General features: G+C 35.4%; 1 protein-coding gene across 1 annotated transcript in view; it reads left to right on the plus strand.

The window, feature by feature from the left end:
* Positions 1 to 13036, plus strand: part of COL24A1 (collagen type XXIV alpha 1 chain) — a gene marked incomplete at both ends in the record, with an annotated part of 264900 nt that overhangs the window by 18366 nt on the left and 233498 nt on the right. The window contains one exon of the mRNA XM_084243185.1: positions 8744 to 10095. Within this exon, the coding sequence (XP_084099311.1) occupies positions 8744 to 10095 (1352 nt within the window). The remainder of the gene's footprint in view (positions 1 to 8743; positions 10096 to 13036) is intronic.

Below are 13036 nucleotides of genomic sequence, written 5' to 3' on the forward strand. Positions count from 1 at the left end.
ATTCTTTACTACACAGTAGCCTGTAGAATTTGGGAACTATTGTGGAAAGGGTGGAAAGGAGGATTTGAAAAATGGAATTGAGATGTGGTCCTAATGATTTGCTTTACTTGGCAGTTTTGCAGTAAGATCACTGTGCTACTCACCATTACAGGGATAATATTAAATGTGCTAACTTCAGTTTTATAAATTTTATCATAGTCAGACATGTTTCAATGCAAAAATTATTTTAGAATGAAGTCATGATCCCTTAATGAGGGAGTGAGATGATGGAAAGTGGCAAAAGATTTTTTAAACAGAACCTCCACAAGGCTGAATGAACATGGATTTATCATTCCCTATTAATTTACAGTATGAACTCTCTTGATGAGAGTGATCCTTTTTTCCTACATTCTAAATCTTCCTATCCTGATATTTGTGATCTTTGGGTTTTGATTTCCTTTGTCATCTAGCCTAAACTAAATGGGGGAAAGCTTATTAGGAAGACTTGAAACGTGAGGCCAGACTAAGTAGGGATCAGATAACTAAAAGCCTGCATGATGAACTAAGTTTGAGTTTTACACTAAAAGTATGAGATCTACTGATGAGCTATAAGAAGGAATGCCATGAATTAAATATTCATTCTGTTTCATGCTCTAGAATGGCCTCTCTAACTGTGGATGATGTATTGGTAAGGGTGTCTTATAAGAGAGAGGGAATTCTATTGTGTTAGGAGGCTAACATTAACAATTACTTAAAAGTAAAGAGAACCTAATTAAGGCTTGTGTTGGATTTGATGACTGAATAGATGTGGAGAGTGAGTGGGAAGGAGTTATCAAAGATGAACACCAGATTTCTGGGTGAGGTGATTAGGTTGATTTATCCATGCAATTAATATTTATTGTGGGCCTGTGTTACAGTAATCGTTATGTATGTAGGAATATAATAGTAAAGCAAGATGAAGTCCTATATGCATGGATTAATGTTTCAACAGTGATCAAATTATCGGCAAATATATATATTTCTGAGTTTTTAGTGCTATGAAGAGGAAGCATAGTGAGACATTGGAGAGTTGCAGAACTATTGAGGCAAGAATGATTATATTTTTGGTAATGAAGTCAGGGAAAGTTGCTCTGAGGTGACATTTGAATTTAGACTTGAATGGATTAAGGGTTTGGAGCATTCCTAGCAGAGATAATCATGAGTAAGTACTGTGAGTTAAAAATGAGTTCAGTGGTTTTAAGGGATAAAAAAAGACGAGTTTGCCAGGGGCAAAGGAAGGTGGGATGAAATGATAGAAACTGAGATCAGAGAGGGAAGAAGGGAGCAGATAACTTAGGTTTCACACCTATGTTCTGCTGTTAGACAACACCTGTGTTCACATGTAAAGAGTTTTGATCATATTTTTTGAGTAATCGGAAACCATTTGAGGATTTGTTCAGGAGAGTGGCATATTTTACACCATAAAAATATTACTCTGGCTGCTGATGTGGTAGTTAGTGTGACCTTCCACTGAGAGAGGCACTAAGGAAGAGGAATGAGTTTTGGGGAAATTTTATAGAGTTAGAAATGCTCGTGGGACATCAAATCTCTACTGGATAAATTCAATAGGCACTTGGATGTGCAAGCCCAGAAGAGAGGTTTGTGAGTCAGCCAATGTGGTTATTGAAATCATGGTTTCGATGAGGTCATTAGATTTGGTGTTTACAGTAAAAAGAGTAAAGTGTTGTCTTGGTGATACCACCATTTTATTCATTATTTAAGAAGCAAGTAGGTGAAGGCGATAGTTGTGCTGTTAGGCAACATATGCATTCCTAAGGGTTGCCATGCTGAGTTTGGCTCTAGAGAATGGCTTGCCTTCAAGTTCTGCCTCTGCACATCCTTGTTGGGGAGCCTTGGGAAAATGACTACATTGGTGTGACTTTGCTTTCATAACTGTCAGTTGGAGGGTAGCAGCAGTACCTACCTCATAGGGGTGTTGTGAGAATTTTGTAGTTTAATACAGTAGAGAACTTGGTACATAGAAATACTATTTTAGAATTCTGCTATTCTTGAAAAATGTAAGCCAGCTAATAAAGTCTGGCTGATAATCAGTATTCTTTAAAAAGTAGCTAGTTTCCTAAGTGACACAAAGTGTATTGATTTTGTGGTTGGAGTCACTCATGAAGGAAGTTTTCTCTCTCTCTCTCTCTCTCTCTCACTCACTCACTCACTTGCTGTCTCGCTCCCTTGTGCTCGCTCACTCTCCCTCCCTCGCTCTCCTCCCCTCCCCCTCTCCCTACCCATTGTCCATTTTTGTCCATTGTATGCTTTCTCCTCACAGGCAGGTGTAGTCCCCATAAAATTACCACCACCAGTTTACCCATGCACCATCACCATAGTCCCTTGTGCCCTTCCCGGTTTTGATCCCTCTCCCTTCCCTTTCCCCGCTGAATGTCTCTGATTTATAGTTTCCTGTTAATTTTGGTTATTCATCATTATTATTTTTCCCTGATCTCTTATTTGGTTCCCCTATATTCCTCCTATAAGTGAAACCATCCCATTTTTTTTTTCCTTCTGGCTTATTTCACTGAACATAATCCCTTCTAGCTTCATCTGTGTTGCTGCAAATGGCACGAGTTTATCTTTTATGATTGCTGAATAGTATTCCATGGTGTATATATGCCACATCTTCTTGATCCAGTCATCTGTTTTTGGACATTTGGGAAGCAAGTAGCTTTCTATAAACAACTGTTTTCAAGGTGTTCACTAGGACCAGATATATAAACTTAATTTTAATTGCAATCTGGTGATTTCCAGGGCAAATAAAAATGAATGCTAAAGAGTCTGTCTTCTAATAGAAGCCTTTCTCTCTTTTCTCCTCTTTTCCCCATCTCCTTTCACCTGTGTCTTCTATCCTAAGAGATCTATTCTTCTTCAACATCTGCTGAATATAGTCACATTAAGATATAAATGCTTAGCACTAGAATAACAATTAGATTTCAGCTGTGGTACCAATTCTTTGACTACCTAGAGCAAATTCCTCTTGGACATTTCTGTGGAGGGAAAATTATGCTCCTTCTACAGAAATGAGAATCATGCTGTCCTGATTAATGAGGCTTGGAAAGAAAGACATGAAGTGGTGTGGAGAATTCAGTGGCTGTGCGGTAGTATGCTAGACCCAATTGTGGACTTTGAAGTCATAATAATTGAGTTCAAATTAATTTCTACACTTACCAACTATGACCTCAACCAAGTTTTTTTTTTTAAGACATTCTGGGCCTCAAAATCTTTTTCTTTAACATAAGTGTAGCCTTCAAGGATTAACTTGAAATCAAATATCTGCCCTTTTCTTTCTGTTTCTGGGTATCATACAAAAGAACAAGGTCAATGACAATAAAATGACCTGAAGTCTCCATTTTCTGCAAACTAGGGAACTAATTTAACTTGCAAGTTCACAAAATAGGCTGAGAAAAGGAAATACCATATGGGGTGGAGTCAACAGTAAGATTTTAGAAAGTACCAGCAAAATTGAACTTCTTGACAGCAAGGAGCACACCCTGAAATACTTAACCTTTAGTCCTTGTAGGAAACAAGTGCAACAGGATCTGGGAAGGCCAGAAATTGCCGAGAAGGAAGTACAAGGAAGAATCACAAATAATAGCAAGATGATTCTGTGGCAATAGTAGTCAGGAAAATGAAAAATCTTTCTGAGGTGAAGGATTCATTCTGAAGTTTATACCAACAGAAGTGAATATGTGAGGGTGAGGAGTTTGGAGTCCTCCTGGACTCGGTTTGGTGAAAGCAAAAGGTGGGATTATACTTAATAGTCTTTTGAGATGAGAACTCTGGTAATGCTGCAACAGGTCTTTGGGTTCTGACATTGGAAAGAAATGGCTTGTCAGCTTTCTCTTCCAGAATCACTCTCTAGATTGCTAGGGTAAAGAGGTTAGCACAGCGTAGAGAGATAAAATAAGATAAAATATAGGGAAAAGCAGAAAAAAATGCACACACATTGGAAAAACAAACTTCAAATCACTTCTGTGAAGAGAGATTATCAAGCAGAAATATAAGGACTCAGGAAAAGGAAGAGAGGGCAAAACATTAAAAGATTGTGAATTGCGAGCTTTTAGAATTCAGAAAAGAAATGTAGGGAAATTTTTTTTATAAATCAAGATAAAATGAAAATGCCCAAAGAGCTACAAGGCAATAGGGAACACAGTAGAGCTAGAAATGAGAAATTCAAACAAGTGAAATTGAAGATAAAGAACATTTTGAAAAATTAGAGAAATGATAGCTATAGAAAATAGCGGTGGAAATTCAACATGTGCATAATAAACCTGAAAATTGAGAATACATTTTTTGAGAAGTTCGCTGAAGTTAACAAAAAACCTTGAATCTGTATAACAAACGGGCATCTATATGCCTAGAAACACTTATCCAGATAGGATATACCTTCCTATTGACCAAACAAAAATTGCTCTCCTTCAAAGATAAAGAAAAACCCTTTGGGGCATGTGTGTAAAATTTTGAGTCACTTATAAAAAGAGGAAAAAAAATTAGCCCTCTTCAGAGATTTTTCTACCCTGACATGAAGCACCTAATCATAATGAAACTCTATCCACAAGAGAGTCAAGGAAAGACCGAATCAGAGGAATTTTATGTTGAATGATACTTAAGGGACAAAGCTACAAACAGTGCAAAAATCAACACTTGGGAAAAGTTCCCAGGAAACCATCATAAGGAAACTATTATAATAAACTTCAACAAAAAAGTGACTGAGAAAACTACTGCAAAAGACTGGTCTATTTATCAAAATAAAATATGAAAACAGAACAGAATATAAATGCCATATGAACTATCAGTGCAGGAATGGTACAGTTACCAAAAAAAAGAAAGTAAAATTGAGAGGGAAAGACAAGTAGATCAAGTATGCTGATAAAATATTCTAAGCTTATTAAAAAGTAATTTAAGGATATTGAACAATAAAAGTAAATACTAAGAGAAATAATCCTATTAGCTAATATTAGTTGGCAAGGGAAAAGGGAAACATGGAAAGAAAATATTGAGTAATAGATATGTCTAAATAAAGAGGATGGGAAACTTGTATAAATTCAATTTTTTTTAAAGATTTATTTATGCATACAAGAACTGGGGTACAGGCCAGAATGTAGGGGGTGAGAGGATTCACCAGAGACAAAGCGGAGAACAGAACAGGCAGACTGACTGAAATATACTGCTGAGGGGAGCAGCAGGTGAGTCAGGAGAGGTTTGCTCGCCATGTGAGTCACCTCCCTGCCTGGGGATCGAACTGGTGCTGCAGTGGCTGCAGATAGCTTCATAGTGCTGCATCTTAACCCCTTGCACCACCAGGGAGGCCCCATACAAATTCATAGTTTTAAAGCTAACATTTAGGAGGAAATACACATCTTTCTAAAATCTCAAACATACAAAAACAAAGGGAAGGTAACAAACCACATAGTGAAAGTCTTTAAGAAATTAGAACAGGGGTCTCCCTGGTGGCACAAGGGGTTGGGACGCAACCTATGAGGCTGTCCATAGCCACTGCAGCATGAGTTCTATCCCTGGCCAGGGAGCTACCCACATGACGCAGTAGACCTCTCCTGACTCGCCCATTGCTCCTCTCAGCAGTGTGTTTCAGTACATCTGCCTGTTCTGCTCCCCACTCTATCTCTGGTGGGTCCTTTCACCCCACATGTCTCTGGTCTGCACCCCAGCTCTTGTATTCATAAATAAGAAAAAAAGAAATTAGGAAGACAATATAAAACAATATGGTAGATGAATTAAAGTAATCATAACACACTTAAATGTAATGGGTTTGATTTAGACATAAAAAAAATCATGTTCAGATTAGATCACAAAACAAATCAAACTCCTTCCTTTTTCCTTAAGACACAGTGTTTCAGAGTAGATAAAAATAAGGACAAAAGTATATCGGAGAAATGGAGACCAAAAATAAAAGGGATGAAATGGAGCTTACTCTTAATACCAGATAATGTAGAAGTTATACCAAAACCATAATAGACCAAACATAGAAATTTTTTATAGTTAAAAAAAAATACATCTACTAAAAAAAAAATACATCTACTGATTATGATTTTCCTGTTATCCATGCATAATAACTACGATGCCAATATTCATAAAGCTAAAATTGTGTGTGATAAAGTGCCAAATAGACATACTAGTGGGAAGAAACTTACCTCTTAGTCCATAATAGATTAATTTTGTAAATATAAACAATGATCTAGAGGACACAAATAAAATGAATGAGAGTTGGTTAAAAAGTTCTGTACTTGAAACCCCTTTGTAAGTACTTATCAAATTCTATGAAAATTCAACATTCAACCATCAACTAGATTTTATTTTAGGATTGCAAGAATGATTCAGTAATCATTGAATTGGAAGGAAATTTATTCAATAGTAAAACCTCAAAGGCATTTGACTTTTAAAAAATTCCAGCTATTTGTCATAAGAACATTAATGAAAATTCAATTTAATTGAAGGAAATACATATAAAGAACTACTGGAAACACAACATATTCTAAAATTTTCAAATGTTGCTCTTTCTGATAATAAATGCTTTTAATAGCAACAGAAATTTGAGTTACATTATTAAATGTATTAAATTGTTCTTTATGTAGGGAAAGGTTTCTAGATTTGGAGCAAGCCATGATGTTATGCCACATAATTGTCTCTTTTTATGTAAGAATAGCTTATCTGGCATCACAGAATGTTAGCTTTCACATACTTTGATTATATTTACTCTAAGCATTAAGTAGCAGAGTTTCTCCCATAGTTTGCCTCACAGATACACACTCTCAGGCAGGTAGCATTGGGCAAGAGTACTCAAAGACAAAGCTTTTGGTATATGATTTAGAAATACAAATTTTCAGTGAAGACTGGGGATAGGCATGGTTAACTGATTTAGATAGTAATTCATGTTTTATATTGAAACAAAAGACATATGGTATAGTAAAATGCTTTTTCACAAATTATTAAACATTACATGTCAAATAAATTTTGTTTCTTTGGGGCATCTTAAAAATATTCCCCAAACTGCTGGAGATGCATGTAATTCTAATCTGTTGTTAGGAACATTTTCGTGGAAAAGTTTGAGACATACCGTCATATAGTCTTAGTTAATATTATAAAATTGCAACTACTTTATAAATGATTGTTCTCACATTAAAACACTCAAGTCTTTTGTAAAAGCTCTAATGAGAAAACATTTTAATTATATTGCTAGATTTTACAATAGAAATATTTAATAGTTATTGTATACAATTATCATACTTGTATCTGACATTTGTTATGTTTGGTATTTGTAATAAAGCATGGATTATAAAATAAGTACTAATTTCCTATAAAATGAAAACTAAGGTGTTGATCCTAGCTAATTTTCAAAAAATGTGTTTTCTTCACTAATAAGTTATGAATTGACATATATATGTATAAAAATGGAGATGAGAGACTTACAACCCAAAGAATAATGCAGATCATATGGCTATCTTTGAGAAAGAATTCGTTCTTTACAAATGCTATTTAGTTTTATGGCATTATAGAGATAAATGTGATATCTGATTAGATTTTAGTGGGGCAAATTTACTCATTCAGAATTTTATAAAACTTTGCAAGGTAGGTATATAGCCAATTACTAGAACATAGAATCTGTGTTTCAGGAGTTTATAATTAGATCACAGAGATAAGCAGTATACTATCAACAAAAATAAATCAGAAAGGTCCATAATTACATAAAATCCATATTATATAAAGTCTTTATTACATAATAAATAAGCATCTACAGATTGTTTGGATAAAAACTACTGTGTAGATAGGAATAAAAATGGAAGATGATAGAGAAACTTGGAAAAGATAGAAAAAGATAGAAAAAGATTAGGGATTTAGGTTCTCTTTTCCAGGAAAAATCAAGGTGAATGGGTACCTCAAGTGTTGGGCAAGCATACAACTGGGCCATTTGGCAGAGGGAGAGCTTTTATATGATTTGTAAATTCCCAGAAGGCACAAAGGGAAAACATCCTGAAAAGATTATAGTTTAAAAGATTGTGTGAACTTAATTTAAAAATACTTTCCAAATTACATATTTTTCTGTAACTATTCCCATTTATCTTTAACATAGGATCCATAAAAACTTAAAAATTAAAAAATAAATGGCATCTGGGAATCTTTGAACATGTATATTCATTGGAGTAACAATTAAGATTCCTATATGATTGGGAAATAATGAGAGCATATTAATTAAATATAGGGTTTGGTGATATTGGGGTGTTGTATATTTCAAATTACTGAGTATAACATTTGACATTCCCCCTCAACTCCCATTCTGGAAATTGATTATTTATAGAGCACGGTTACTTGAGAGATTGTTAATATAGACATGGGAGATGTCTTTTTTTTTTTAAAGATTTATTTTTATTTATACAAGCACAGGGTACAGTCAGAAGTGCAGGAGGGTGAGAGAATTCACCAGAGCCAGAGCGGGGAGCAGAACAGGCAGACTGACGAAGTACACTGCTGAGGGGAGCAGTGGGTGTGGAAGGAGAGGTCTGCACGCCTTGTGGGACCCTTGCCAGCGGCCAGGGATCAAACCGGCACTTCAGAGGCTGCAGGCAGCTTCACAGCCCAGTGCTCAACCACTGTACCTCCGGGGAGGCCCATGGGAGATTTTCTTATACTCATTTATATGAACATAAGAATGCATAAAAGTAAGACTCTCTTTCTCCCCCTCCCCTTTTTTTTTAATTTGCAGGCATAGACATTCTTCATCAGCTCGGCCTTGGAGACAAAGATGTAAGACATTCATCAGTGACTGCTGTACCATCATCATCTACACCATTACCTCAGGGGGTCCATTTAACAGAATCAGGTGTAATTTTAACAAATGATGCTTATATTGAGTCTCCTCTCCTGAAAGTTTTACCAGTCAACTTAGGACACCCTTTTACAATATTAATTGTGTTACAGTCATATAGCATTAATAATGCATTTCTCTTCAGCATTAGAAATAAAAATAGACTGCAACTAGGAGTGCAGTTATTACCTAAAAAATTAGTGGTATACCTTGGAGGAAAGCCGTCTGTATTTTTCAACTATAGTGTTCATGATGAGCAGTGGCATTCATTCGCCATTACTGTTGGAAACCAAGTTGTCTCCATGTCTGTGGAGTGTGGAAAGAAATATTTTAGCAGAGAGACTCTTTCAGAATTTCATACCTTTGAGTCTAACAGTGTGTTTACTCTGGGAAGTATGAGCAATGATTCTGTCCGTTTTGAAGGAATAGTATGTCAGCTGGATATTATTCCTTCTGCAGAAGTGTCTTCAAATTATTGCAGATACATAAAACAACATTGTCATCCTGAGACAAACCTTCTTCATACAACTATACTACCAGCTAAGAAACCAGAAAACTCTCCCTTGCCTAAACATTTTGGAGGAAAAGTATTGTCAGAAGGCAAAGACATTACTGAAAGCAAAAGCATCCCAAATACCATAAGTAATTATTCTGCAGCAGTATACAAACAACAGGAAAACCAGATATCAAGATCTCAGTTAACTTCTCTTCATTCAGGGAATATCTCTGCTTTGGATATTGTGAATCATGGGATTCAGGCCAAAGAGATGATCACTGAGGAGCATACTCAGAAAAATTTAAGCTTGTCAATGACCCATCATTGCCTCAGCGAGGCAAGAACAATTAGCACAGAGAAATTAAGTTCGCTTTTAAATGTATCGGACAGAGCTATACAACATAGTGATAGAGAAGCTGATCTGTCACCATTTAAGGAGATATCATCTGTGCTTCCACGTATAAAACAAGATACAGCTATCAATCTCAAGAAGGCTATCACTGCAAATCTATACACTAATGAACTCCAGGAAATGCAACGGATTTTAAACACAACCTTATACAGAGTGACAGATGGACCATCTGTGGATAATCACCTTGATCTAAGGAAGGAAGGTGAATTTGATTCTGATGCTATTTATCCCATCGAAAATAGCTATGAAACTGAGCTTTATGATTATTATTATTATGAGGATCTTAATGCAATGCTCGAAATGGAGAATCTGAAAGGGCCAAAAGGGGACACTGGACCTCCCGTAAGTTGCTGTTTTTTAAATCTGTCTTAAGTCACTAACTTCCCATACATTTCAAATAACAATCCTATAGACTGAACAATACAGAACCGGCCCATTGCAGAAATGTATCCTGACTATAGTGAGTGAATTTATGGTTGCTATAACACATCTAACCAGAACACAACCCTGGCCCAAACATTCTACCTTATTTTTTATCATTGGCAGGATGAAAAGGTTATTTAATTCTGGTAAAGTGGTGAGTAAGCTTTATGTTTTTCTTGCTCAGTTGAAATCCTAGCTGAAATCCAACTAGCCCTTCAACTGCTAAATGTAGATCAGTATTCCTTATTCAAAAAGCCCATAGACTGGATGCAGTCATGTTAAGAGAAGAATATGAAAGTTTTAGTAAACTAAAGAAAAATACATTAAATATACAAATTCTTTCATCAATATAGTATCACATGTACTAAAATTAGAATGTAGAATTTGTTTTAGGTAAAGATAGTTTTGTAATGAATCATTGGGTAAAAAGCAAATCCTTGTAGTATCATATTAAATGAAATAACTTAATTTCTATGAAGAGTAACATATCTTTAATAATATCAATTTACATTTATGGATTACTGAAAGTTCCACCTACCTAATGAAAAGAGCCATTCAACCTATCAACTCATTCAGTGGTAAATGTCAGCCAAGTCACTATTTAATAATGTATAACCAAAATGATGAGACAGTACATTGACTTTTTCAGCTCTGAAATTTTATTGTGTAGGAGCAATTACAGATGAACATTTAAAATTTTTAAAATCATTTAAAAGTCACTTAAAGCTGCTTTAAATCACAGTACTTGAAATATATTGTTGCCTTTTTTATTTGTATACTTTAAAAAATCAGCCTACATGGCTTGAAATGAATTTTTAATTTTAAATTGCAACAGAGTAAAATAATCCTAAAGTATTTCTTTGATGAAAACAAAATATGTTATTGGTTTAGTTCCACAGTGAAACCATAGAATGGGAGAAGATGATGCCATTACTTACCTCATATTTTCTTTGTGGTTATTACTCAAACGGATTTGATAGATACTGAGCAAGTCTTATTAGAGTAAATGTTGAAATGTTTTAAAAGAAAATCTGAAGAATATATTAGAGAAATTCTTTTAGGCTACAACAACTATCAACATACTAATAATTGAGCCACTGAGCAGGTCATATTAAATAGGTATGGAACCTAGTTTCTTTTTCTGTATATATCAGAAAAAGTCAGACATATACAGACCCAAACTGGATATTGTCCGTATGAAGATAATTATCAGATTGATAATTTAGTTTTATCTTATTCTCAATGTAAAATTTTGCAGTTTTTTAAGTAGAAGTATTAATAAGAAAGTCAGTCTAGTCTGGTAGTAGTGCCAATGACAGATAGGGAATTCCCATGATGTTACAAGACTAGGAAATTACGTGGGTTGACAGTAAAAATGCAAAGGAAAGAAAGGAGTCGAGCTATTTTGAAGGAAGATTTGGTGGAACTAAGAAATTAACAGTCCTAGGGACCAAGCAAAATGATGAGAAACAAAGAGAATCAAAGGTGACTCTCAAGTTTTAGTCTGTGGATTAAAAGAATGGTGATATCATTACTACAAATAGTAGTTAAGAGAAGTCATCAGTTTTAGAATAGGAAAATAAGTGAAGACATTTAATACACTCAACAATTCAGTAAGTTAGAGAATTTGAAGGAACTGAAGTAAAGAGAGGTCAAGGCAGGAGATGGCGATTATACAATAGATTTGGGAGTCTTCCTATCAGTATTATTGAAGATTTAGGGTTGGATAGCATTTTCATAAAAGGAGTTTGACCTATATAGGGTTAAAAGCCAATCATTGGGGGCCTCCCCTGGTGGCGCAGCGGTAGAGCGCTGGGCTGCGAAGCTGCCCACAGCCTCTGCAGCACCAGTTCGATCCCCGGACACCAGCGAGGGTCCCACATGGTGTGGCAGACCTCTCCTGTCTCGCCCACTGCTCCCCTCAGCAGTGTATTTCGTCAGTCTGCCTGTTCTGCCTGTTCCGTTCCCCGCTCTGGCTCTGGTGAATTCTCTCACCCTCCTGCACTTCTGACTGTACCCAGTGCTTATATAAATAAACAAATAAATCTTTAAAAAAAAAAAAAAGCCAATCATTGGGAATGTTTGCTTTGGGTTATATAAGAAGAAAAGCAGAAATGTGATGGAGTAGTCAGGGAGATGGGAAAGAATAGCATATTATTACAAAACCAAAGAAGAGAGTTTGGAGAAGAAATTGTTGAGAAGTGCAAACAGCCTGAGAAGTCAGAGGAGGAAAACTGAGCAAAAGTAGGAGAAATCCATTGGATATCTGATGGGAGTGTCATTGTTGAATTTTGAGAATGCACTAAAATCTAAATGTAGATTTTATAAAACTAATCAGAGAGTAAGTGGTGATAAAATACTGAATATTGTAGGTAATGTCTCACCTCTTCTTAAAGTGGATGCTGCTGTGTGATGTCTGAGATCAACCAGATATTTCTCTATTTGTGACTTTTCTTCCACTGTGTGTCCATGTGGTTTTTTTTTACATTATTTTTGAAACCTATTTCATCTGTTAGATTCTGTATCAATTTCTCCTGATATGTTTTTGATCTGAAGATTATTTTTATTATAGAAAAGCCTCCTCTTTTATCCTCTAATAATTTTCCTTTTATCCTCTAATACTTTCCGATATTCTTCTCCAGGCACTCCAATGACATGTTGAATGGCCTTTACTTTTCTATTGTCATGTCTGTGTGGTCACTCTCTCTTATTTTGTGTAAATTCACACCCATATCCCTTTATTGATTTTTTTACTTGCGTAAGTTTTATCACTTCTGATATGGCTTTCATCTATAATGGTTTGTGTTTGTTTTTTTTTTTTTGCTTTTTCATTTCTTAAGCTCTTCTGGTTCCCATTTCA

This window comes from Talpa europaea (assembly GCF_964194135.1).
Source record: "Talpa europaea genome assembly, chromosome: 9".
Taxonomy (NCBI): Eukaryota; Metazoa; Chordata; class Mammalia; order Eulipotyphla; family Talpidae; genus Talpa; species Talpa europaea.